At 42.9% G+C, this 27,554-nt stretch overlaps 1 protein-coding gene across 2 annotated transcripts in view; it reads right to left on the reverse strand.

Annotated features, from left to right (window-relative positions):
• LAMA3 (laminin subunit alpha 3) overlaps positions 1-27,554 on the reverse strand; it is a 268,035-nt gene that overhangs the window by 20,437 nt on the left and 220,044 nt on the right. For both annotated transcript variants that reach the window (XM_034996262.1, XM_034996263.1), the window contains 19 exons: positions 27,329-27,445; positions 26,557-26,711; positions 26,150-26,291; positions 25,051-25,153; positions 23,196-23,312; positions 22,932-23,111; positions 22,274-22,416; positions 19,106-19,276; positions 16,896-17,047; positions 16,576-16,738; positions 16,009-16,142; positions 15,061-15,205; positions 12,225-12,344; positions 11,718-11,848; positions 5,664-5,781; positions 5,144-5,284; positions 2,771-2,910; positions 1,664-1,795; positions 418-571 (listed from right to left, as the gene is read on the reverse strand). In XM_034996262.1, coding sequence (XP_034852153.1) covers positions 418-571; positions 1,664-1,795; positions 2,771-2,910; positions 5,144-5,284; positions 5,664-5,781; positions 11,718-11,848; positions 12,225-12,344; positions 15,061-15,205; positions 16,009-16,142; positions 16,576-16,738; positions 16,896-17,047; positions 19,106-19,276; positions 22,274-22,416; positions 22,932-23,111; positions 23,196-23,312; positions 25,051-25,153; positions 26,150-26,291; positions 26,557-26,711; positions 27,329-27,445 — 2,658 coding nt within the window. The remainder of the gene's footprint in view (positions 1-417; positions 572-1,663; positions 1,796-2,770; positions 2,911-5,143; positions 5,285-5,663; positions 5,782-11,717; positions 11,849-12,224; positions 12,345-15,060; positions 15,206-16,008; positions 16,143-16,575; positions 16,739-16,895; positions 17,048-19,105; positions 19,277-22,273; positions 22,417-22,931; positions 23,112-23,195; positions 23,313-25,050; positions 25,154-26,149; positions 26,292-26,556; positions 26,712-27,328; positions 27,446-27,554) is intronic.

Genomic DNA, 27,554 nt, shown 5'->3' on the forward strand with positions numbered 1-27,554 from the left:
CATGCGTGCTGTCGTAAGAGGCAGGGTGGGGGGGTGTCTGTGGGCAGGGGAAGGGGCATGACTCCTGTATTCTAGAGAAACTCATTGTGCCTGTTGGAGACACAACAGAAGTGTCATAAGAGCAAGACATCATCTATAGGACTTGAGAAACCTAGGATTTAATTTGTTCTGTCTCAAAAATTGCCAAATTTTCACCAAGATACAAAGTACAAGAGAGGAAGCATTTTTTACATTTTGGTATAATCCAACTGTTGCTGACCCACCAATCCCACTTCCTGGAGGCACCGACCACCAAGGGATCAGGCGATCTACACCCCTCCCTCCACTCCCACCCCTTCCCCAACATCTCACATGAGGTACAATTCGCTTCTGAGAATCCCCAAGGGAGAAGCAAAAGCCAGTGTTGGGTACACTTACCTGGTTGATATTCAAAGTGTGGGATTTGTTAAACCTCGTAGAACCTCTGAGCAACAGGAGGAAAGGTGGTGGGTTTAAACTGCAGCCTCCCAGGGACACATCTCTCTTGAAAGTTTTATTGGCCAAGTCCAGGACCGCAGGGCTCCCTGATTGCCTGGAATGAGGGCGAAGAGGAAACCACTGTCCAACTCTGAAATCTCAAGGAAGATGCACTGGCAAAGAGAGCTTGCTTCAAAACTACGCATTCTTACTGTCAGGCTTTAGGTGCACTTTCATCTCCTACCCGCGCATTATATCTAGAGGAGACACCAGAGGAGGATGGGCTGTGACCCACTTCTGCATTCCCTGTAATACCCAGCACCATGCCTTGCTGGCAGGAAGGCTCAGAAATTTCATTGACTTGAATGGTTAGGGCTGGGGCAAAGCCAGAGTATGAGAGTGCTTTCTTTGGAACAGGTGTCATTTAGAAATGTGAAAATGAACTATGCAGAGAGGAGAAAAGTGGGCATCGATGACCTAGAATGATGGTGAACATCAGGAAACCTTAGAGGTGAGTTTGCAGAAGGGTTGATCTTGCTGCATTTGAGCAGGAGAGTCTCACAGATAAATCTGCTTATCTTATGCTTGTTGTCTGAGCCTTGATGGACAGCAGGAGCCCCCAAGCTCCCCACAGGTTGCCGAGGTTCCTGACCAGTCCCGGGCCCTCCTTCTGCCCTGGGGAGGGTTTTGGCTTTTATCTAAAAAGCGATCATTTTGAATCAAAAGAAAAGAACATCTAAACATTTGTGTGCAAGGACCAGGCTCCTCTCTCTATGAAAAGTCACGGTCGGGTTTGACATGGTAGTGATTTGGCTTCCCAGCAGTGCTGGCCCATGCAAGCCCCCAGCCCCCCAAAACAGGGGAGCACTGATGAAATCAAATTGCATGACCTTGATTAAAATGAAGTAAAATTTCAGTATGGAAAATCTTCAGGGCCATAATCTGAAAGTTAACTTTCACTCGACCTTTCCCAAGGTTCTGTGCCAAAGCTGTTCCTACAAAGGGAGGCTGGGCCCAGGTGAGGTGTTCGTGGGAGGTGGTTTGTTTCTAGTGTGTGTATCTTGTCTAAGAAGGCGTTTGAAAGTTGGCGGAATGAGAGCCTCAGGCTGCACGTGGTGACAAATCCAACTCCACTACTAGAGCAAGGGGATGCCCTCCCGGAGGCAGGCCACGCTCATCAGCCGCACACCCACAACAAGGCACGCACCTCCGGATGAAAACGTTGCTGATGCAACCCTCGAAGTGACTCACGCCCAGATACAGGGGATGCTGGGAACCCGACAAGTCCTGTAGCCTTTGGTTACTTTTCAGAGTCTGGTCATCAATGAGAAGCCGGAGTCTGGACGAAGAGGAAGGCAAAACAAGAGTGAGAATGGCAGGGAAGAAAAGTTTCTCACCACGTGGCCCACTGAGGCTCTTCGATTCGGACTCTATATCTTTAACCTAAAGTAACCTGTTAAACTAGATTTATTTTTAAAGAGCATTTAAATTAAAAAAAATTTTTTTTCATGTATTTCTTTTATTGTATTTTTATTAAAGCAGTCTATACATACAGAAAGTGCACATATCCTGTGTGCTCAGTGAATTTTTTGCAGTGTGAATACACCAAGGACAGGAGCACCCAGCCACAGAAGCAGAAGCGACCAGCACCCAGGAACCCTGCCTTGTGCCCCCTTTTCCCCGTCTGAGGGTATAACCCCCGAGTCCTGAATTCTGATAAAAGAAATTAATTTTGCCTGTTCTTGAATTTTATATAAATGAAATCATAGAAGATGAATTCTTTTATGTGCGACCTCTTTCACTCAGCAGGACGCTGTGAGGTTCATCCACGGCATTCTATACATTTGTAGATCTTTTGTACTCATTACTCTGGTTTCATTCCCACATTTTGAATAGACCACAGTTGGTTTATCCACCCACCTTTTGGCTGATTGATTTTATTATTATTTATTTATTTATTTATTTATTTGAGAGAGAGAGAATGAGAGACAGAGAGCACGAGAGGGAAGAGGGTCAGAGGGAGAAGCAGACCCCCCGCTGAGCAGGGAGCCCGATGTGGGACTCGATCCCGGGACTCCAGGATCATGACCTGAGCCGAAGGCAGTCGCTTAACCAACTGAGCCACCCAGGCACCCCTGATTTTATTATTATTTTTTTTAATGAGGACATTGATACAGAACCAGGAAGAAGGCTAAGACTTACTAGTAAAATAGCGTTAGCATCAAGGACACATACTTCACAAAAAAGATACTAGAAAATTCCATTAAGCTAAATAAAAGTCTTAGAGCTCTGGCGAAAGTGCCATCGTACTCACCCAGAGTTGTCACTTATTACAGATACATAATGCAGTGAACCATCCGTGTACGTCTGCGGAGATCTAAAAATCGGGCTGTTGCTATCCCTGGTGTTCAGTTCAATGTGACCATCTTCCAGGGAGACCTGCAGGTTCCGTGTCTGAAACCACCATAGAACATACCCATCAATGTCATTAACTTCCACTGAAAGATTATGACGGTGTCGATACTGAAGTTATGATCAACACTACGGATAAGACAGGATGTTTTGGCTCAGATGTTTTGACTTCACTATTTCAATCTAAAGATTATTTTTTAATATCCTGACTCTGTGTTTATGAATATAAAAGTGTTATGCAAACTATTTCAACACTGTTGAATCTGTCAAAAGCATCTTATGGACCTACGTCCGTAAACCATTTTTTTTTAAAGATTTTATTTATATGACACAGAGAGAGAGAGAGAGCACAAGCAGGAGGAAGGGCAGAGAGAGAGGGAGAAGCAGACTCCCCGCTGAGCAGGGAGCCCCATGTAGGGCTCGATCCCAGGACCCTGAGATCATGACCTGAGCTGAAGGCAGACACCTAACTGACTGAGCCACACAGGCACCCCCCCTTTTTTTTCTTTTTTTTCCCATAAACCAATTTAACTTCTCCATCAATGATACAAAACAGTTAAGCCAATCTGTTGAAGTTATTTTCATTAGGATCAATTCTTTTCTGAATCAATTTTGTGATGAAGACTTGATTCATCCATTTTTAAAAATATATAATTATAGCAATGATATCTTCTCTTTAGTCATTATGAACTTTTAATTTTCTGGTCATAATTCCTAGGAAGTTCAATTTTCTGATGTCAAACTCTGCAGATCTAAATTTTGGCACGATGATTCGATTCTGTTAATTCTTAATAAAAAAAAATGTGTAGTTTTTGCAGTTGTCATTTTAATTGTTGATTTTTTTTTCTACCAAGTACAATTTTTGCAATTTTCAACAAGATGTGATCATTCAGTGAGCTTTTAGTCTAAAACAATTTTTATATGGCCGCCTAGGTGGCTCAGTCGGTTAAGTAGCTGACTCTTGATTTCAGCTCAGGTCACGATCTCAGGGTCCTGGGATCGAGCCCCACGTTGGGCTCTGCACTCAGTGGGGAGTCTGCTTGGGGATTCTCTCTCTCTTCTTCTCCCTCTGCTCCTCCCCCACTCATGCTCCCTCTCTCTCAAATAAATAAATCTTTAAAAAAACTAAATAAAACTATTTTTACAATGTGCGATTGTAGCCACTATCAGTTTAATTTGGTTTTTTTCAGTTGGCAATATTCATTATGAGTTGGGTAAAGGAATGCCAATTTATATGTATGACTTAGCTAACCCATTATGAAGTTGAGGGCAGTGTTCCTGGGGTATTTCTAGGATCCCTCCATTGTCTAGGAGTGATCCCCTCTTTTGCTCAGTCAACTCTTCTGCCAGTTTTTAACCATTTTGTATATTGTGTACTCTGTGCCCCTACCCTTGGCACGGGAAACAAGCACTGGGTGTCAAAAGAACTAGGTCGAAACATCCTACTTTGATAGAAAAGGCACTCTTGCAGTCAAAATGCTGACACATGTTTCTTCAGGGGGTAGTTAAAAAAAAAAAAAGATCTCTAAAGGCTGATGAGCAAATATATATCAAGAGAGACAAGGCCTTCTAATATGACATCGCCACAGAGTCAGCTACTGTTCTTTCTTTCAACAAATACTAAATGTCTGTTGTGCTGGCAATCCTAAAGAAACACATCCAAGAATGTCAGTATTCTACTTCTACTTCTGTGTTAAAATCCCCCTCATTCCACAAGGGGATTTCTAAATATTAGTTGACCTCTATACCTACATAACCACACAAACGAAATCCTATGAAGCTATAAAGGGTACCTTGTCGCTCCGTTGTACATGAACAAAGAGCCAAGGACCCTATTTTCTCTCATTCCCCAGATGTAAATATTGTCCAACCAGCTACTGCTGCAAAAAAGGAATCTGAAGAGCTATCTTTTGTGGAATCAAAAAGGAATAGTGGGGCACATTTGGATTTTTTTCTTAGATCTAAAACTTTAGGTTACATTATTACTTATAATTCACCTTAACTCGTGAAATAAACCCAAGAAGAATGAAAATGAGTCCATGAATACATATGAATTCAACTCTGTAAAGTCTAATGTACTTTCTTAGCCTTATTTCTTTTAGGACTTGCCCCAGGATGAAGAGTAACCTCCATGGTTGAAATATGCAATGTCATTTACCGTGTGATAATGGATAAAATGCCCAACTAGTTTACCATCAAAATCTCTCTACTGTTTTTGACATCAAACTTTGAGTCAGGTTTAAGTCTTATTCAGTATTCATGCAATATTTCATACCTGTGCCTGGAGATTAAATAACATGCCACCCGGCTGAAAGGTCTGAAACCCAAAGGAGGCCTGGAATTCGTTGGGCAAAGGGAGGTCCAAATTGTTGAACCTCAATTGTCCACCCCTGGAGAATGAGGCAGATCGCACGAGCTGAAATGCAAATGTGGAATAAATTACTGGCATTGGAATGATTTGATGGCTGAAATCCAGGATCTTATCCTGTATTGCTTCACCTGAGCTGATTAATGTGGTTTCTGTTGCCTCAGGAAGGAACAGTTTCCTTTTCTGCATGAGTTGTGTGTAGAGTTGGTACTTCTTTTTTCTTATAAATGTAATATGCAAACGTGAAGGGGCTGTGTGTCTTGCAAATATGTGGGAAGTAGAAATGAACCAGTTCGCACAAATATGTGGGAAGTAGAAATGAACCGGTTTGCCATAATACTGTGTGCACCAGAAAAACTCTAGCTAAATGACTACAGGATGGGTTGGCCGGGGAGCAGCACTGCTCTGGAAGGTTTTGAATTCTTACCTTCCAGTCTTCTGAGCATTTTTTTGTGACTCCCACAGTGTCATTCAACCTAACAACACCGCTGGTTTTCTTCAGATTTTTCATGCAGCCTCGGAAACCAGGTGTAGAAATGTTAAACCTGATTTGGGGTACAAAAAAGGGAGAGATGTACCAGACCCGGCTTGTCTGAGAATTGGAGCTGAAACTCTGCACTGTCTGGTACTTCTCACCCATAAACGAGTATGTATTTTATGGGTATCTGTTCTCATGGGATTTCTAGAACTCTACTTTTGCAAAGCTGGGAAAATCGACTTCCTTTCTCTGTGATTCAGCATTCTCAGCTTTAAAAATGAACGTAATAGTGCTGACAGAAGAATGGCCAGTGCCCTCAAAAAGTACAGTGACAAAATGTACGATATCTAATACCATAAATATTGTATTGATACATATTAATAAGTACATTATTTATTAGAGCCAAGAATGCCCTAAAAAACACTTTGCTTTTTCTCCTGTCCACTTTTAAGTTAGTTACTGTTAACTCAGTAGAAACAATCGGTTGCATTCTGGTTCTAGTCAGCGATGGAAAATGTGGCTTGGTATTTAACCAATGCCAGGCTGGAACAATGGAAAGCATTGTGAGGATTAAACAAGTTAATGCACAGGAACTGCTCAGTACCGTGTGTGGCCTGCAATTGTGACCGCTCAGGAGCTGCTTCTTTTTTTTTTTTTTTTTAAGATTTTATTTATTTATTTGACAGAGAGACACAGCGAGAGAGGGAACACAAGCAGGGGGAGTGGGAGAGGGAGAGGGAGAAGCAGGCTTCCCGCCGAGCAGGGAGCCTGACGTGGGACTCGATCCCAGGACCCTGGGATCATGACCTGAGCCGAAGGCAGACGCTTAACGACTGAGCCACCCAAGTGCCCCCCAGGAGCTGTTTCTGAGAGCTGAGGGCTCTGCACCCACATTGCCTGGGTTCAAGCCCTATCCCTGCTGCTTGAGCAGGCGATGTAACTATTCTGTGACTATTCTGTTTCCTCCTTTCTACAATGGGAATGTGTTAATCTGTTTCATGGGGTTGTTACGAATTTAAACGAGTTAGTAGTATGTGTGACACACTCACATGATGCCTGGTACAGAGTGAGGACTCCATGTGAGATGGTGGGGTTAGTAACTCTCCCATTATGAGGAGAGTCCTGATAATGAGAGCAATTTCTTTCTACAGCAGCTCTGCCTTTGTGGCTACCTTGGCATTCCGCCCCCTACCCTCTTCTTCTTCTTCTTCTTCTTTTTTTTTGGCATTTCTCCTTTGATTTGACTTTTGGGTCTGTCTGGAGCTGACTTCCCATAAAACATTAACACAGATGAACTGCCTGGAGTCCAGGCAAATATTTGTGTTTCTTAAACAAGTGAAGTACGAAGGAAAACACAAAGCTGATTTCCTTATAAATCCCTAAGGCGGCTCACCTTTCTAAATGGAAAGGTATCTGCATTCATTTTTATTCAAATCATTATAAATAGTTGAGCTACAGGTAACACGCATGAAATTAAATTTCATTAGAAGGAAAAGGAAAACATGAATCCTCACTGGCACAGCAGCTTGAGCTTAATTATTTTATAAAGATGGCTTTTTGCCTCAGACAAGAACGAAAGTTCATATTAATTCCTGGCACTTGTCTGTTTACACATATTTTAAAAATCCTTTCTCTCTTTGGTTTCCGCGTGGTTCGGACCCCTCGCCATCCCCTGATGTTCTTCTTTCCAGATAGTCTAGGTCGAAGTTAGAAGAAAAGCAGAGGGGGGAGGAAAAGCAGCAGGCAGATAGATATGGAGCCCTATGCTGTGTAAGGCACTGTTATTCTAGCCTCACCATGACCTTTTGAGGGAGGTATTTTGCTCTCTAACGTTCACCGAGCTCTTACCGCGTGCCTGGTGCCTCGCCAACTCCTTGACTCGCTTTGAATCCTCACACAGCCCTGAGATGGGTAGCTACTCTGACCCTGTCCCAGAGGTCGCACGGGGAGGCGTGGGGGTGGTTAAGCAATTGGTCTAAGGTCATGTGGCAAGGAAGTGGCAGCTCTGGGATCTGAGTGGTCAGTGTGTCCCACGAACTAGTGTGACTCAAAGTCCCTGCTCTTTACACTTACACAGTCTGTGTGCCCATAGCGCTCAGAAGAATTAGGACCCTTTCCTACAGAAGAACAGTCATCTCCAGCAGAGATGTTAAGATGGAAGATTTATTTCCACTCTTCTCTGGGGTGTTCTGGTTACTCTGGCTCATCAGAGGGCCTAGACTTCCACGTTTGCTCCAGGATGCAAGGGCTGAACACACTTGCTGGAGGAATGGGATCGTGTAGGGGTGCAGGCCGCCGCATGGAAGGGGTAGGCACACTGGGGTGTGTATGCACACCGGGGCCGGGCCATTCACAAAGGCCCAACTGGTCCAAGCCTGTGGTAGGCAGATTTCAGAGCCATAGGAGCCAAAGGTAATCCTAAACTGTGTAAATGTCCAATAGACCCCTGACTGATTTTTACTTTTTGAATTATTTTCATTTTAATGGTTTATTGTTACTCTGACACAATGGGGTAGGTCCTCAGCAAAGGTGTCCTGTTGGCTTGAGAGCCTCTGGTATTATCGGGGTGATTCTCCCTTCTCATGGGAAGCAGATAGGATTAACAGATTGTGATTTCGACTGGAATCCTGAAAAAGTCATTCCCAGAGCTGGGCCCCCATTCCTAGAAGACACACTGTAGTGAAAGAGGAGAAAATAAGGCATCCGCAACATCTCTTGGTCAGAGCTGCTTTAGAGATTGGCTTGCTTTGCCCCACACTAGGCTTAAGTGCTACAGTCTGTTAAGGGTCTTCTCCTCATGCCGGGGTCAGAACACCTGCCCCTTTAGGAGGATCGCTTGCTTGCCCCTCAGAGCTTGGTCATGAGTGATCAGTAGGACTCCTCTCTTCCCCCCTCCGCCCCCGGTGACCCACATCAGAGGGAGTTTCCGAACTCTCTGGACCATCAAAGATGTCACCAGAAGGATGCAGCCAGGCCAGAAACAGCCATTGCTTAGCATTTTATTTGCAAGTGACTAAAAGGCCAGTGAAATCTTTTGACTGGCTTCTACCTCCTACATTTTCCATGTTCTTGTGATTTTAATAAAAAAAACAAGGTATAAACTTGCCCCAAAAAAGGAGTAATCCCTTGTTTGGAAGACTTTAGGACAGATTACTAGGAAAATTCTCTATGTACATCTATCTGTATATGCATAACTAGATCCATGTATGTATGTCTTAAATGGATAGGGATGATAAGGGAAAGAAAGGCTGAGTGCTGACTTAACTCAAGGTCACATTGCTCTTTGGTGGCTGAGCCAAAACTAGAGTGACTTCTTTTGGTTCGCACCCACTACCCTTTGCTAGGAAACCCTGGCTGACTGGCATCTGCATCATTATCTGGGGGTCTTGTGCTAACACTGCACAAATTCAAACCACTGGCCAGTGACTTCCTTGTTGCCTCCGGAAACTCCTCAGCCCACCTGCCCTAGAACCTTGACAAGCACCTCTACCTGAGCTGCATTCACCCTTTCTCCAGCCCAGACTTCTCTGCGGAGGGCCAGACCTTTTGTCCTACCGCCCTCCCTCATCTCCACCTGCTATCTCTCGGGCTCCAGGAACTCAGCCTGTCTCAGCCTGAACCAGTCCCCCTGGCCCTCTGCTGGTGCTGTCCACCTGCCCAAGCACTGGAGCAAACCCCAGGCGTCATCCTTGAGCGCTTTCTACTTTCCTCCCCAAACCCAAGCAATCGCTCAGTAGTACCTAGCCACTGTCCTAAATATATTGAGAATCCGTTCCCTTTGCCTTATCTGCACTGCTATTTCCCTGTGACTGCCTTCATCTCTTGTCTCTGTGAAGATGCTCATCTGGTTGCTCTACCTGCCTCTGCCTTTTCCCTCTCGAATCCAATCTCTGCCCTGCACCAGTTGAATTTGATAATGTCCTTTCTCTGCTGGTGTCCCCTGAGTGACAGCTTACTGTGACTTTCAAGATCCTCTGTGTTCTGGCCCCTGCTTCCCACACCAGCCCCATGTGGTAATCCCGGCCTGCTTCACTGGTGTCCTGCAGTTCCTTGGAAGATAACACTTTCTTCAGCTCTTGGTGCTTCCCATGTGTTGATTGCTCCTGTTTTTCAGGTCCAAACCAGAGGCCACGTTCTGGATGCCCCAACTGGATTAAATTCCCTCCCTGGGCCCCAGAGGACCTTGAGCTTCCCCTCTTGTCACACCCGCCACACTCTATGGTCTCCCTCCTGCTATGCTTGAGGTTCTGGCCTGTTCACCATCGCCTTCCCCACACCTGCCACACTGCCTGATGTCCCTAGATACTCAATGAGTATTTGTGTAATGAGTAAATAAACGGGAACCTCAGATGGACACAGTAGTGCTGACTTCCTTAAGTTAATCTATTTTATCACATTTAATTGAATAAAATAAGATTATTGCTCATTCATAACAGCAATTCATGGTTGAACTGATATGATATTGATGATATTAAATATGAATACCACCTCTTTGGTTCTCAATTTCTTCATCTATCAAGGTCAGCGGTTATGTCCCATGCAAGGTCCTTTCTAGTTCAAAAAAAATCTAAGGAATTCACTCCCAAACTCTATTAAAGTGCTGAGCTTTCCCATCTGCATTTTTGTCTTTGAGGGCAACCTTAAGAACTTTAAAACAAATATTAGTTCGTCTTTACTATAGATGGACAGATGCCCAAATACGTAAGGATTCTTGAAGACAGACTACCTTTGCACAACACCTTATAAATCACATCTAGGACTCCTCCCAACTGATTATAAATTAGAAAAAGAGTTAACTAGCCTGAGATCTCATATAAGAATAATCACAATCGGGCACCTGCGTGGCTCAATCATTAAGCGTCTGCCTTCGGCTCAGGTCATGATCCCAGGGTCCTGGGATCGAGCCCCACCTCCCTGCTCCATGGGAAGCCTGCTTCTCCCTCTCCCACTCCCCCAGCTTGTGTTCCCTCTCTCACTGTGTCTCTCTGTCAAATAAATAAAATCTTAAAAAAAAAAAGAATAATCACAATCAAACAATGTGGAAGTGCTCTTCACTCAGTCACAAGTCTGTACTAACCCTTCCAGAAAATCTTCTTTCCACACATTATCATCAGCTGTTAAAAAGCCTTTTTGGAGGATTCAAACACATTTAAATGTAAAAGTTATTTTTAAGTGCATTCTTGAAGTGGTGTTGTTTTTTTCTCATTCACATTAGGCTTCACTTCCTTTCCAATTAACTTAATTCATCCGTGTATTCATTATCCAAGAAGCAGTTATGCACCTGTTCCTTACTTGATAACACATAAGGGGCAGGTAATGCAAACATGCCTTACATTCTAGAGACAGTTCCTGAAGGCAGCAACCCCAACTTTCAGTGCCCAGTGCTGCTTGTCAGGCCATAGAACTGCCTGCGCTCTCCTATGCTACCATTAGGGACCCCAGGGCCACAGCTTCCCTTCTTATCAGCAGCATTGTCAACACTAACCTATTCCCTATAGTTTCTCTCTTCCCGAGAATGACACTCGGGGGTGACCCAAGGTTCCCTCACTCTTCTTCTTTCAGTGGCCAGTCCCATAATCCAGTGTTTACAACATATTTGACTCTGTTGGCTATCACTGTGAATACTAAAAAGTTAAACTTTTTGTGTTTGTTTCTTGCTAAATTTTATTTTATTTTTTTTAAGATTTTTTATTTATTTATTTGACACAGAGAGAATGAGAGAGAGACAGAGAGACAGAGAGCAAGCACAAGCAGGGGGAATGGCAGGCAGGGGAGAAGCAGGCTCCTGGCTGAGCAGGGAGCCCAATGAGGGACTCGATCCCAGGACCCTGGATCATGACCTGAGCTGAAGGCAGACGCTTAACTGACTGAGCCACCCAGGCGCCCTTCTTGCTGGATTTTAAAAAGTCAAACTAATCAGTAGCGATTGTAACCATTATCACTCAGAGAGGTAATCTGCTTCTTTGTTTGTTTTTAAAAAAAAAAAAAAAAAAATCATCTTACCTTTCCCTGATTGAAATTGGAATTCCTCCCAGATAATATGTGCTGAAATCAAATATGTCACCATCAATTATGCTGTTATAAAAATCCACACTTATCCTCAATTTTTGGGTTTTTTTGATTATGATCTGTATCTAAAATAAATGAGAGATGAGTCAGTAAGCCATGGGGAATTAAAGAATCCTATTCAGCATGGGTCAGAGCTATTATGTTTTTATTTCCTTCAGATTGATTATATATGTGGTAGGAAGACTTTGAGCAGTAGCACTTCTGGATAAAAATATAATATTAAAACATTTTAATAGAAATGTTTGCATTTGAAATTAATCATGTTTTATATATGCCATATATATATTTCATGCCCAGGTACTCAGATTTTGAAAGGAGGTATCCCTCCTCCTTTAATAACTGTAAGTTAGTCTGGTAATAGAAAAATGTTTTGGGCACTGACTTAATTTTAAAGGACCGAGAATATTTAATAATTCACGCGAACAGACTGAAAGGACATACCGAATGGTCTTTTCCATTGTTGACAACCTGTGTAACTTCTTTTTCTTTCGGTGGCTCTGAATTCAGTTTGTATCGCACCAGGATCTTGCCATCTTCTATATTTAGAGATATGAAGCGATCCTAGGGCATGGAAACAATGTAGATTTACCAGGAGATTCCCCCAAAGAAGACTTAGAGGCCTGGAACTCAAATTACTCTCAAGTCACAAACTGCTCTCAGCTGCAGCCCCCTCCTCAGTTAACAGGGACAACAGTGCTGTAATATCCACCTGACAGATTGGGCATGATGTGTAAATATTCTAAGTCGTGTTCAACATCATGCTCAGTGGCCGGCACACAGGAAAGACGCAATAAATGCAGCTATGATCACGATTTTGTTTCATACAATCCATAACCAGTGTGCACAAATGGGAAGGGAAAAGATACAGGTCATTAGTACCATTTGAAAAGATGACCGCTACCTTTCGGAGAGTGGTATGGTCTTTGTGAAACCCCCGACATTTGCCCCCCTCTGCTCGCCGACTGCTTGCTGTCTCAGCCTCATTTGCTGGCTTATGCCCCCTCCAGCCCCCCTCCTTCCATTCAAATGTGGAGGGTTCCTCGAGGGCCTGCAAAGACCTCTTCTTCCCTCCTACCCTCTCTTTGCTTCAAAGTCACGGTCACTTTTGTAGCCCCAGTGCAGGTGTGTGCCCATGAAGCCCAGATGCTTCTCTCCAGCCTAGACGTATCTTCTCGCGGCCAGGCCCGCACATCCGGTAACCTTATTGTTACTGCGGGTGACTCGTGGATCCCTCAAATTTGAATACCACAAGCAGGGCTTGAGATCTACATGCCCCTCAGCTGCCAAGCCTGTCTCTCCGCCCTTCCCATTGCTCTCTTTCCTCCTTTCTCTCTCTCACCAGTAAGCACCTTGCTGAGCCAGCAACAAACCTACCAGGAGTCACTCTTAAACGTTCCCTCCTCTCCCTTCTTATCAAATCTTGTCAGTTCCCCCATTTTTTAACTCTCTTTGTTTCGTGCCACCCAGGGTCAGCCACGCTTGTTTAGCCAGACTACACAGCAATAATGCCCCGTCCCCCCCGTCCCCTCCTGAACCCACTTGCCACTCTGCAGCCAGAGTGCTCTGTGGGAAAGGCCAGTGCGAGCTCATTACCCTCCTTTGCTCTCAGGGGGAAGCCCCAGCTCCCCCGTACATGTTGTGGGGCTCTGATCACTCCTTCAGCTTCTTCTGCCTCTCCTTGCCCCAGCCACACGGGCCACCATTTTGTCCCTGAGTGCTCCCTGCCCTTCCCACCTCCAGGCCTTCTTTGCCCCTCTCCCCACAGCGATCACCCCTCTGCCCTGTCCCCTCCAAATGCTGACCCTCCCTCCGGGTCCCAGATTACCCAGACTTTGCTCAAGTCTTTTATACATCTTCATTCAACCGAAACTTTCCCTCTTTACCACTCATGGATGGCCATTGTGATGAATTAATTAACCAATTAATGAGTATAGCTTTGTGAAATATTTGTCTTCCCCTCTAGACTAGAAGGTCCTTGAGGACAGCAACAGCTTGTAACTGCATCCCTATTCCTGGATAAAGCACCTACTTGAAGCAGGTCTTTCCTTAATAGAAAGATACACTGAGGAATTTCTGATATAGGGCTTAAAGGCTTATTCTTCCACAGTTCCCTAATGACAAGAAGACCTCTCTTTGACATCTACAGACAGAACCCTTACTTAAAAGTAACATCACTCCTTATCTGGATCCTAAATCTTGTCCTTGGGAGGCAGTTAGGGTTCACCACACTCAACAACAGAGTCACATCAGCTCACTGAGTCATGAGCCACTCTGCCTAATAACAGCGCTCAAAATAATTTTCTCTTATCTGGCTACTAATGGAGTTCCATAAATTTTCTTCTGAGTAGTACTTCTGGTTCTTGGTCTCCAAAATGTAGTACAAGGAAGACCTTGTTTTGGAAACAACCCCCTTGCCCTGAAGATGCTGTGTGACTTCTTGGCTCCTTGCATGCTGTCGGCAGGTCAGGACCTTCCCAAATCCTCAGAACTGGTTCGGCCTTGGAATCTCCCAGAGGGTCAAGACCAGCCCCAGAGAGGAGAGTTGGATCAGGTCTCTGTCCCCACCCTGCAGGTAGAAGGGGCTGGTCAAATCCCAAGCTCTGTGTCAATGCCGTGTTCTCAGACAAAGATCCACACTTCTCCAGAAATGCTACCTGCAGAGCGACCACAGAAGGCCCTGTGCCCAGGAGCGGCCGCCCCAGGCCCGTCTCCCGGCAGGCCCTGCGCCCAGGAGCGGTCACCCCAGGCCCTTCTCCCAGCAGACGGCGCTGACCATTACTTGTAGAGTCACTTTGGATTTCTCCAAACTAGACTTAAGAATGGCCTCCAGAAATTTCAGTGGCTTGAAAACTCAGAAGCTTCCAGGTCTTGGAAAGCCAAGGATCAGGCGGAAAAGACATACTTCCACAGAGCCTGGCAAAAGTCGGACCAAGATGCAAACAGCAGGAAGTCAAACAGTCTGACTCTCAGAGACCCTGGGAGGTGGTCATGTGATTTCAGGCCGACTAAGTATATTATCAGGCAAGCCATGGTTTTCAAAGAATAAAACTGACAATGACATGTTTGGGTGGCATGTTCTCAAATTCCCAATTACTTGCCTCATTAAAACACACATTCCCATAGCCAAAGAAAGCAGAATTGGGCCAAGAGAAAAGATGTAGGTAATATTTGCACACTTTTTCAGACCTAGTTAATTGTTTATAATAACCCAGTTACCCCAAAGTTGCTTAATTGAATGGACATACTTGGTACTATTTGGATGTTTGTTATAGAATACCTTGTTTTCTGCAAAGAACAGCAGTCCTCTATCCACAGTGGTTTGAATTGTCTGTCCAAAGGTTGGGATGGGAGCATTTGGTTGAGTTGGAATTCGAGCATAGCCTGTACCTTCAAAATAATTTTTGTCTGACTCTTCCTTTCTCCTGTCAACATCAATGATCACACGTTAGAACACAGCAGCAAATGACCACCACTCAAGTGTGCTCATTAATACAAGATGCTGCTATCTGAAAAACAGAGCAAAGCCCATGCAATGTAGCTGTCATGATTTTGTTCAAGAAAAGGAAACATCTTTAAAAGGTTAAAATAGCCAACCATTTCTGCTGGATGTGCTCTTATGCTCTATGATAATCAAACCCTAGCTCAAAAAGGATAATAGTTAAGAGTCCCCTTTGGAAATATCTACTTAGGAAGATGTAGCCTAGCTATTAACTTGAAATATAATTTTATTCTGAGTAATAGTTTGTCCAAATCCTTTTAACTACAGGGAAGTTCAGGAGCTTAGGACAGCAATTTCCAAATAGGTCCAGCTGCCAGAGTACCTAGAAAGTTATGGTACATTTCATGGACTAATTTTTTTTTTTTTAAACTTACAGTAAATATGTAACTTTGTGCCTGAATCAGGTACCATTTAATATTGAATATTTGGGGGTAGGAAGCACCAAAAATTTAAGAAAGATTCATTTTTTTCAAAATTGAGAAAACTCTTATCAATCTAATATTTTATACAAATGAGGAAATTTTAGGGGTGGACTAGGAGTATTGCATGCAGTCATAATTTAAGATCTACTGGCCCAAAGCTATCAGTGACACCAAAATCACATCTCATCGGCTCATCCCTTTATTATATGTAATATAACTGCAAGTTACCAAAAATCAGTTACAGAGACACTGGTCCCTGGTTGTTTCGTTGTTGTTGTTGTTATTTGTTTTGTTTTGTTTTTACCTTCTACAAGGCTCTACTTCAGTTGTGTTGAGATTGAAAGTTTTTTTGAAGTTGTACAAGCTCAGGACATTTTCATTGAGGTCATCTAATTCAATACAACCTTTGTATGAAGGCAACCTCAGTCTAGCAGGAAGCTGAAAAAATGAAACAAAAAATCTAATTCAACAAAGGACACTGATCAGGCTGGGCAAGAAATAGTATGAATCCATCACTTTTAACTGTCATTGTAGCATAGGGATTAAGAATGTGGACCCTGGAGCCAGAGACCCTGGCTTTGCTATTTACCAGCTGTCTGACTTTGGACAAGTTATTAAACTGCTCTGTCTCAGTTTCTTCATCCATGAAATGGGAATGGTAATGATGCCTATTTAAATTCATATACTTAAGTCTAGATCACTGCACATAGGAAGTACTCAAAAACTGTTAGTTTTTATCACTGGATATGCTTTAAGAATATATAGTTAAATCCATCTTATATATAATGGATAATTGAAATAGAGACCTGAGGTTCTCATGCCAAATTCAAATGTAAATACTTTCACTCAGTGAAATGACATTCACACTTACTCTAAAGTCAGGTGGGTAACCTCCAACATAAAATACAACATTTTCAGGATCCAGGTTGAGGAGCGTGTGGCTGTTTCCACCACCCATTTCATGTAATTGGGGTGTTCCGGGTTTACTGGATGTGGCTTTTTTGGTGTAATTTAGACTTGCAAACTGATAAATTCTGTTTAAAAATAAATTAAAGTTATATTTAAAAATTATACAAACATCGAAGAAGTCAAAGCCAAGATACTGAAAATGGGGTTTAGCAGCACATACATTGGGGAGTTTGGTGAGTGTGGGTCAGATTAATAAAGAGCAGAGGTCAATGGGACTTTTACCTCTGAAATTTCACCCGGTCCATTACTGCCTCCTGAGTGTCGCTCTTGGTCACGCTCTGGTCCACTTGGAGTTCAGACTCCTGGTCTCCCAGGTTGTAAACACACGTGAGCTTGCCGTCTACAACTGCCATGCCGATGTAGTCCCTGGAGGCCTAGAGACATCAAGGCCACTTCAGAGCACTTCGAACACACCCTGGTCCTCTCAACTTCCCATCCCAAGAGAGGGCATTTCAAATAACTAACGGGTTTTACACAATAACCCTTGGGCAGACAGAATAAATGAGGTACCTCCTTGTACAGAACAATACAGATAGAACACTTAATAATGTCTGCACTGTCTTCTCTCCTAGATCATTGCACTCATGGATTCACTCCCCCATTTGCTCAATCTGCAAATATTTGCCAAGCACTTGCCATAAAGATGAACCAGATACAGACTCAGGTCTCCATTGGATTTTAGTCTAGAAATAGGCCATTTTTGTTCTCCCTGTACCATATAATGATCTCTTAACACTTTGCACATGCCTTTGTTATAATACCTAGAACCCTCTGTTATCATGGTCAGCTACATATGTATCTTTCTTTGTTAGAATACCAGCACCTGAAAGTACATATGAAGTTTTAAAATTGTGGTAAAATATACATAACATGAAATTTACATTCAAGAAACACATTTTTGTGTATCATAAATACAGTGTTGGTGCCTTGTAGGTAGATGGTATAAAATTGTTGAAGGAATAAAGTAATGTGCATTTTGTCAAGATACAAAGCAGAAAGTCATGTCATAAGAAAGCTACAAATAAAGTACCAACACTTTAAAGCATTAGAGAGTGATTAATAATAATGTCAATTTTAGGAATCTTTAAACACCCACATGCACTAATCACAGCGAATTACTTCCTAACTGACCAGAATTTTCTAGAACCATGTTTCAGACATTTTTTTCCCAGCCATTATATCCTAACCCAGCCAGCGATTACTTTTTCCTCTGACACTTAAGTTGAAAAAAATATATTTTAAGAGGAGGGACTAAAGGCTAAAATGAACTGTTCAAGAGGTGCCAGGGTGGCTCAGTCGGTTGAGCATTGGATTCTTGGTTTTGGCTCAGGTCGTGATTTCAGGGTTGTGAGATCAAGCCCTGTGTCGGGCTCTGCGCTGGGCATGGAGCCTGCTTAAGATTCTTTCTCTCCCTCTTCCTCTGCCCCACCCCACTGCTTGCTCTCTAAGAAAAAAGAAAAAAAAATGAACTGTTCAAAATGCCTGTAACAGTAGTGGTTTAAAGAACTTAGAATTAGAAAGAGATAGGGCAACTGCATGCCTTATTAATTAGTCAGAAGAGGCTTCATTTCACTCCAGTCCTCACCCACAGATGGTCCCATCCCTGCCGACTTGAGGAAGAGTCTGCAGCTGGGCATTCTGAGGAGGAGGGCAGGGTCACGATTTTGTGAGAAAGAACCACTGATGATTTCCATGAAGCCTTGATACTGCTGCCCTGGTTGTTTAGGGAGGGGTGCTGAACTTTAACTCCTGGTGTGCATGTGCTCACATGTGTCATGTGCTAAGCCCATTGGGCAAGGTCTCTCCATCAGATAAGGCCAACAGAGAACAATTTGCAATTGATGGGTGGCCCCTTGGGATGCCATCAGAGGTGGTGGAGTCTGCTGACATATTGGTGGGATTTCTTCCTGCTGTGCCAATGGCAAGGACACACTTGTGACATGTATCTCAAAAACCATATTCTTTTGGGCCACAATTCAACCCACAAATAGTGGAATTCCCCAAGGTGATGGTAGCATGACCACCCCAACAGCGTTCCAGGGGAAGCCTGCTGCTGTGTCATGAGGACACTTAACAGCCCTATGGAGAGGACCATGTGGCATGAAAAATGCCTCCTACCAACAACCAGCACTAACTTACAAGGCATGTGAGTGAGCCAAACTGAGAGCAAATCTCCAGCCCCAGTCGAGCCTTCAGATGACTGCAGCCCTAGCCAACATCTTGACAGACAGCTCATGAGATCCCCTGAATCAGAACCCTCTGGCTAAGCCACTCTTGAACACTGCACCACAGAAACAGTGTGAAATAATAAATATTTACTGTTGCTTTGGGCCACTAAGTTTGGTGGTCATGCAGCAAATACAGAAACAATATTAAAAAAAAAAAAAAAAAATCCCCAAACCAAACAAGAGAAATGTCAAAGCGATACCTACATCTTTATTTCCAAGGTACATCACAAACATATTCTCAGTCCTCCCATATTCTCTTGATTCAGGTCTTTGGAGAAACAAAGAAAGAGATGTGTATCCTTTCAAATCTTCTAGGTCATTTGGCAGCCGGACTTCAACTCCAGATTTACCATTGAACCTCATGGGGACAGCAACCTGTAAGGGAAAAGATCTAGGTCATTAAAGATTCTTCTGTGAGGAAAGGGGGTGTGCTCAGAGGGACAACCTGGGACTCTGCCACAACTCCTTTCATCTCTATGTCAGCATTTCCCAGTTGTTATGATAAAGAACAAAGGAGTGTGTGTGTCTCCTAGGTCTGGGTTATAAACTCATGAAGCTGTTTCAGGAGCTGAGTAGTAAAGCATTCATGTTCTTCCTGTTTACCAGCCAGGGGTCTTTGAGAAGTGCATCTAATTCTCTGCACCAGAAATGATAATCATTATTATAATCATAGTTGCAACGTTAGGAGGTTTTTGTACAGATGACCTAACATGTATGGAAGCACTTAGCATGGTGCCTGACATGTTGTATATATATAATACATCAAAAATATTTTTTAAATAAATTCTTTAAGGAATCATTCCCCATTAATATATTACATGTTATGGTTGTATTTATTATAGGCATTCAGTCCTTAAAAACGAGTGCATCAGGGCTCTCTAAAACAGTGCTTCTTAAACTCAGTGGGTGAAGGACCATTTTTTCCCCTCTCTAATCTGCCCTGGACCAATACTTTTGTAAATACATTAAAAATCAAATTATTAGAAAAATGAAATAAATAAGGTGTGCAAAATACATGCCTACTATCCCATGCTTGAATTTTGAGGCAATTCAAATTATTGAAAGTTTTTAGACATATACATTCAACTTTATATTTACATATAATGGACCAGTAACAAAATTTCTCTGACTAGTGCTGGTCTGTGGACCAACTTGGGTACATGGCATTCAAACACAGAAAATAAATGTTCCTTAATAATCTAAAGAATAACACTCCTGGAATGATACTTACACCAACTATATTTTATCAACCAAACTTTAAATATTATGGAAAACCTGGTTTATGCAAGGTATTATGTTGGAGTGGGGTACTTAGCGATGGTGTGGGCTGTCATTTCTCGAACGTGCTTGTGACTGAGCACCCCTCACCCATTTTACAGGCTCATTTTATTCCTCTCTCTCTACTCCCCTCCACCCTCCAGTCTACCCAACCACATCCTGAGTCTTTCCTGGCATGCCCTTTGTCAAAACCTGGACAAAACCCTGGATTTAGATTCCCATGCATGGTCCACACATGTTGCAATATTTTTACTAAAATGCATCTATCTATAAACTGTAATTAGTTTTATTACTCATGTTTTAAATACTTTAATATAAATGGTATCTCTACATATCCATCTACAACTTGCTTTCTTGGCCTCACTCTGTTTGTAGATTTATCTGTATTGACACATCTGCTGGCTCCAGCTCATTTATATTTATTGTGGTGTGGTCTTTCATTGTATACATTTATCACAGTTTTATCCATCTCCTATTGATGGACATTTGGCTTTTTTCCAATTATCTTTGTGATGACAAGCTGTGTCGCATTGAACATTCTTCTCTGTGTCCTTTAGTACCACTCTGAGCCTCTCCAGGTAGAAATGAGTGTTGTCAAGACAAGCTTAACACAGTTTTATCCAGCTTCTTAGTGTATTCTGCTCACCAGCTGCCGCATGCAGCAGCTGGTGAGTAACCCGAGGTCAGGGTTTTGGCTTACTAATCTGTGTGTCCTGGGCACCCAGGAGAGCACCACACAACCCAGGCGCTCAAAAGCGCCGGCTTATTTTTAAGTTATATTTTATTATTTTCCACTTACATGGTACTATTAGCCAGGAACTATTTTACATTACCTAGTTTAATCCTAAAAATCTCATGGGGGCAGTCTTATGTACCCTGCTCTACAGATGAACAAAGTGAGGCACAGAGAGGTGAAGTGGCTGGCCCAAAGTCCCACAGCTCATAAGTGACAGAGCTAGGATCAAAACCAAGGCAATCTGGTTTTGTTAACAAGCTCTTAACCATGGTGTTATTACATGCTTCAGATTTTGTTGGATAAATTAGTGAATGAACATAGAAGGGCAAAAACTAGAAACATTAATATTTTTCATTTGGTTTATATAAAGCATGAATGGGTGTGAAAAAGTAGTGTCTTCCAACTGTGCCTTATGCTCTTTGTTTTCCTGTTAAAGGTTTTTTGTTTTTTTTTTTAAGATTTTATTTATTTATTTGACACAGAGAGAGAGAGAGCACAAGCAGGAGGAGTGGCAGGCAGAAGGAGAGGGAGAAGCAGGGTCCCTGTGGAGTGCAGAGCCCAATGCGGGGCTCCATCCCAGGACCCCGGGATCATGACCTGAGCTGAAGGCAGACACTTAACTGACTGAGCCACCCAGACACCCCGCTGCTAAAGGTTTTATGTTGGGAGTATTTCTCTTTCCCAGATGTAAGGGCTCAAAAGAGGTAATAGTGAGCCTTGGAATCAACCACAGTGTCCTTAGGGCAGTGATACTCTGACTTGGTTTCCCAACCCTCTGTCTCCGAATATCTCACAGGGGGGTGGATGAAAAATGCAAGATGTTTCATTAATATTATTTTAGGACAAAACAAATTCTTAAGAGCGAAGTGTCAGGAATTCAGGTAAATACTGTCAGGTGAAAATGAGAAAGGCTGATGAATTTGTGTTCCAATGAAGAAAATCTGCTATAATCCTCTGTCCTCAGTAAAGGTGGATTCTACAACTTTCAAGCTATAATAAGAAACTAGGGCTTGTGAAGTATCACATCAGCACATTCTGATGATAGAACCCTTACTTGAACTTGCAATAACACTTCCCAACGAGGGTCTGGAGGAGAACCCTTCTTCCCGCCTGCATAAACTCAATGGGGAGGAAACTGCTTCAGGTCTCTGACATACCAGATCATTTAGGGCATGAACGTAACGTGCACTTTTGAAGGTTGACAGGAGGAAGTCAACTTTCACATTCCAAACAACCAAAGAATTAGAGCAAGAAGGACAACGAGTTCATGTGTAAACAAATGCCTTCCCTTTCTTGATGAATGTGGTGACTTCTCAAAGATGGAGCCTTAGTGCCTGGCAATGTGGGGACACACCTACCTTATTTGCAGCATCTCTGGCCTGCTGAATTAGCTCCCGGATACGGTCCACATTATCAGAGATGTTGCCCAGTGGCAACAGCTGTTGGTTGATACTTTCAATCTTGCTCAAAAGATCAGGCAGTTTGTTGGTTAATTTCTTTACTGTGGGTGAGGTTACAAAATAAATTTATAATTGCGAGTTGAGAAAAGGTTAAATACAGATTCTCTCATTGACACTATTTGTCAAGTGTTATGTTTGGTTCCCAAATATTGGATAGGATGGCTCAGAGTCAGGTAATACCTTTCCTAAATACATCGTGGATTTTAGCTTGCGATCTAGTTATCAGATCATCTTTTTTGACCACTACAGAAGAAAATAAATCTTTGTTTTTTGATCCTTAATATCAATTATAATTTAATACCTCATGATTAAGGGATCTGTATCTCCACTCTATAACAGGAAAAATCAATAACAATTTTAATGGGTTAAAAAAAATTCTACCTAGTCTTTCCAATTAATAGAATGCCCATATTCTTTGAATGTATTACATGAAGCTGCTTTCTAATATTTTAATTTCTAATTTTGGGCTTTACCAGGAAAGAATTTAATAAATCAACCAAAGCACATAACAATGCAGAAACTGGATAAGATGTCCTGGCCAAAGGATGCCTGATACCTGAGTTATCCGCGTCGGTGAGAGCCTTGTTGAAGTCTTCACTCTGTGTGCTCCCATAGGTATCCTTAATTCTTGTCACATCTGTCTGAATGGGGCCGAGCCCGTCGAGCACCTCATTTGTGATGTCATTGGCATTTCTGACCATGCTCTTTGCGCTACTGATCACACCACTGATGTCATCTAATGCACACACACAGAGAGAGGTGTAAGTATCTGAAATGCTCGACAAAAGAAGCCAAGTCTGGTGGGTAGGGAGATGCTGACCTCTCTGTATCCCACGCAGATCATCACGGATAGCAGTGAGATTGGTGTCAATCAGCCCTTTCTGAACTGTCAGAACTTTCAGAGTCTGCTGTAGGTTGTTGAGAGCCGGGCTGATTTCTACAATAAAGCATCATGAGGCAATTACCTATGGATTTTGATCTTCCATTGGTATTGGTGGCGCCTGAAGTAGCCAGCATTGGCAGATCACTGAGCAGACCTGCATCTCAGAGATGCCCACTGTGTGTGCCTAGACCCACAGCTCCCCCGGACTCTGGTTACAGAGGTCAGGAGCATTCCCAAGCCTGTAGTTCCAGGCTCCTCAGAAATGCCCATGAAGAGAGGGAGAGGCTTCATCATTTAGAGGAGGTTTAACTTCCACTCTGCTCAGGGCAATTGTCTCTGCTCAGGGAAGGAAAGGGAGGTGACTGTCTTATTCACTGCTGTGTCACAGTGCATTGTCTGGTACTAGTCTGGGCTTAGTATTAGTACATACTCACTGAATGAGTGAGTAATGCAGAAAGGATGCCTCTTCAGTCAGAATATAATAAAGAAGTGCCATTGAGAGAACCTTGAGCATGTGGCATGCCTTAGCAAATAGACACACAAAGTAGGCATTGTTTGTTTCTGTTCATTTCCAGACTGACACATTTAAGGCGATTCAGTGAAAGGGAGGGAGTTCACAGACATTCCTAGCTGATAATATTACCACTTCAGGGTCATGCAACATGACCAGTGAATGCTTTAAGACCCAAGTGATGATATATGGCTTAAATTATGATTCCAGGACTGATTTAAATAACAATGTAGACAAATACCATATGATCTCTCTTATATGTGGAATCTAGAAACATGCCCAAAATGAAAACAACAAGCTCATAGATACAGGGAACATACTAGTGGCTGCCTGAACCCGGGGGTGAGGGTGGGAAAAATGGGTGAAAGGGATCAAAAGGTAAAAAGAAGCAAGCAAGCTAGCTGGCAGAAAACAAAAGAAAAAATACCAACAAAGTTAGCATCCTTAACCCTATTTAAAACACCAATCCTCACCTCTTAGCTCAGATTCTGTAAAGCGAATAGATGTTATACCAGGAAATTTTAATTCCTGCAATTTGCTAATCAAATCATTCTAGGTCACTACACATTTTTTTGGATGTAATTTTTCATGCATTGAATTTTTTTAAATAAAAAAAAATATAAATACATTTATTCACTGTCAGAAGGCATCTAATCACTAAAGGGCCTAAGATGACTTCTTGGCCATGAAGGAACAGGAGAGACCAGAGAAGAATCAAGAGACAGCATTTTCAGAACACTGGAATTTGGTGAGATTGAGATGGTTTAATTGTTTTGTAAAAAATTAAATAAATGGGAAAATTTCAAAGATAAAATGTGTGATTCAAAAATTCTTATGCTTCACAATGGTAGTGATTTTGGTACTTTTACTTACTAAGGTTCTAGGACTTAAGAAATTTCGAAGCACCAGTGACCTGGAACTATTATCTGGGCCTTCAAAGAGAAACCAGACCTGCACACGCCTCTATGCTGTGTGGGTCTCCAATGCCATGGTCACATGTGGATTAAATGAAACAGGCCCCCAAGTCCAGGCCCAAACAGGCCTGTCGCCTTCAAGATTTAGGTATACTTATGAGGTTCTAGTTAATTTAGTACATGTGAGAATGTTGGGTGGAAACATTAAATCTATAAAATAGACCATGAATTTCCAGAGTGTCGTCTGCATTGACACTGAGGTTCAAGAAGAGCATTTGCTGCTAGAATTTGCTGCTTCTCCTGGTCCTATCAGTCATTTTCAAGCCCTTGGCTATCCCAGCCACCCTCTACCCACCAACCCTAATACCTTGCTGGAGCTGCTTCTGTGTTATCTTGGCTTGCTTTAAGAGTTTATCACTGTCAAAACTCAGAGTTTTCGCTTTTCTTGGAAGATCTTCCTTTATCACTGTCTGAAAGCAAAGCATTTATCAGCCTTGAGCATGTGGCATGCCTTAGGAAATGCGGAGTGAGATTTTCATCCTACTCTGAAAACCCTTATCTTCAGCCTTTAAAGGATGAGGTTCAAAGGTGGGGAGGAGCCTTAAGACTGTTTCTTAAAAGATACAGTTAGGGCTGTAGGTAGATACTCGTCACTTGGGGAGGTGGACCCTTCCCTGGTGACAGACTGACAAATTATGTAACACCTGTCTCATTTTTCTGCCTGTTGCTTGCACAATACCCTCTACAATAACTGAGACAGAACTGAATTGTTTTTAGGTTTTCAATATTTGGGAGAGAAACATCTTTAACCTTCCAAGAAGGCCTGTCCCCTAATTCTTTGATGTCTAATATTTTGTTCATTTTTAGGTATAGGAATATTATATGGTGCAGAGAAGATCCCACAGGACTCCAAGACATGCCTAGGTGTTAAGACAAATGGCAGGTGGGCACCTGGGTGGCTCAGTTGGTTAAGTGACTGCCTTCGGCTCAGGTCATGGTCCTGGAGTCCAGGGATCGAGTCCCACATCAGGCTCCCGGCTCAGCGGGGAGCCTGCTTCTCCCTCTGACCCTCTCTCCTCTCATGCTGTTTCTCTATCTCTCTCAAATAAATAAATAAATAAAATCTTAAAAAAAAAAAAAAAAAGACAAATGGCAGGAAATAAATGTTTACCAAACTGTATATAAAGTCTTTTTTGGGAAATGTCAATACTTAATCACAGCCTATATCATTCCTAGAAAGGGGCAGGATATACTACTCATCATTGATAATCAGTGTCATTTCCATTTGGTTTTACAAATGGTTCTTTCAACTATGCTACATATATCAAAACGGTCACGTGAATACAGAAACGGTCCACATCTAGAGCAAGTTCAAGTCTATTCCATACAAGTCCTGATTTAAAATAATGCTTGGTTATCGTCCTCAGTGTTTACAAAACAGAAAAGGTGCCAGTGCAGGTGCCCACCTGGAGGGCAGCCTCGGACGCGCTGGTGGCCTTGTTGGCGGCATCCTCAGCCGCTTTGATCGCGTTGAGGATGTTCTCATAGGCGGTGGCGGCATCCACCGCACAGCGCACCAGCTCGTTCCCACTGGTGTTCCTCTTGATCCTGGAAGAGAGTGTGGGTGAAGGGCTCCAGCAGCCCCCACTGCTTGCAGCTGAGGCCCCCTCCATCACCGCGCCCCCCCCCCCCCGGATTCAGTGAGCAAATGGGAGACCAGAGGTGGCGAGGACGCATCTGGGAATCAAACCCGTTGCAGGTGGGGTTGGGCCCTGGGCCCCACCCTCCACCCTGTTCTGGAGACCCAGCTGGCGGGGAGGCTTTCACGCTAGGCTCCAGCCACCCGTTCAGTTAGACCTCGGGGGTCACTCACTCCTCCAGCTGCTTTGCCAACGCTTGTAAAGACTGCGCATGCGCTTCTGCCTCCGCCACCAGGGACGCTTTGCTGGCGGACTGGGAAAGTTCTCTCACTTTGCCACTTAGCCCGTGTCTTTCTTCATTTAAAGTGGCAGCTAACTTTTCATATTCCTATGTTTTCAGGTAAACAGAGACAGTGTCAATTTAAGCAAAGAATGTACATGCCGTTTTCTTGAACTCTCATAAACTTCAGGCTCCCGGGATGCATTACTTCAGTAGTGGTGCTGATAATATTTTTCTAAGTTTTCCCACCATTTGAACATTTTTCTTGTGGTGGGTAGCTCCTTTGATAAATTTTATTAAAGCACACAGTTATTAGTGTAAAGTTGTTTTTTTCTGGTTTAAAAGTTTTTTCTTATTTAAAAATAGCTATTATAAAAGATATTTTCCAAATACCTGTTGGGCTGCTAATGTGGTCAATCTTTGATCAATCCTAAATAGGTCCCACTAATAAAAGTAGGCTTGATGTTTTAAAAACAGCATTGCAATTTTGTTTTGTTATCACAAAAGCAACATTTGCTCACTGTGGGCTAATTAGGTGGTATGAATAGACACAGGGAGGACACTTCATTCGCACCCCTGCACCCCAAGGGTAAACACTTTGGTTTATTTCCTTCCATCTAAAAGACATATGTTGCAGAAAAAACACAGGCTAGCCTATCTCCTAGTTTCCTCGGATATGATCTGAACGTTTTTTCAATTTTCTGGAGAACGAGTTTTGTCTCTACCTCCTGGCTTTTCCCTATCCGCTGCAAAAGCATGTTGGTCTGCAGTAAGGAAGAGTCCGCAGTGGCTAGGTACTTGGAGAAATCACTCTGCAGGGAATTCATTTCTTGAACCTGTGTCTGGAGAGAGTAAAAAGAATATCTGCTTGAACTACATGATATGCTATCAGAAGGCAGAGGCATAACTAGACCACAGCATAGAAGTAATTTCAGAACCAGAACGTTCTCT

This window comes from Mirounga leonina, unplaced genomic scaffold (genome assembly GCF_011800145.1).
Source record: "Mirounga leonina isolate KUSES-001 unplaced genomic scaffold, KU_Mleo_1.0 Mir_93, whole genome shotgun sequence".
Taxonomy (NCBI): domain Eukaryota; kingdom Metazoa; phylum Chordata; class Mammalia; order Carnivora; family Phocidae; genus Mirounga; species Mirounga leonina.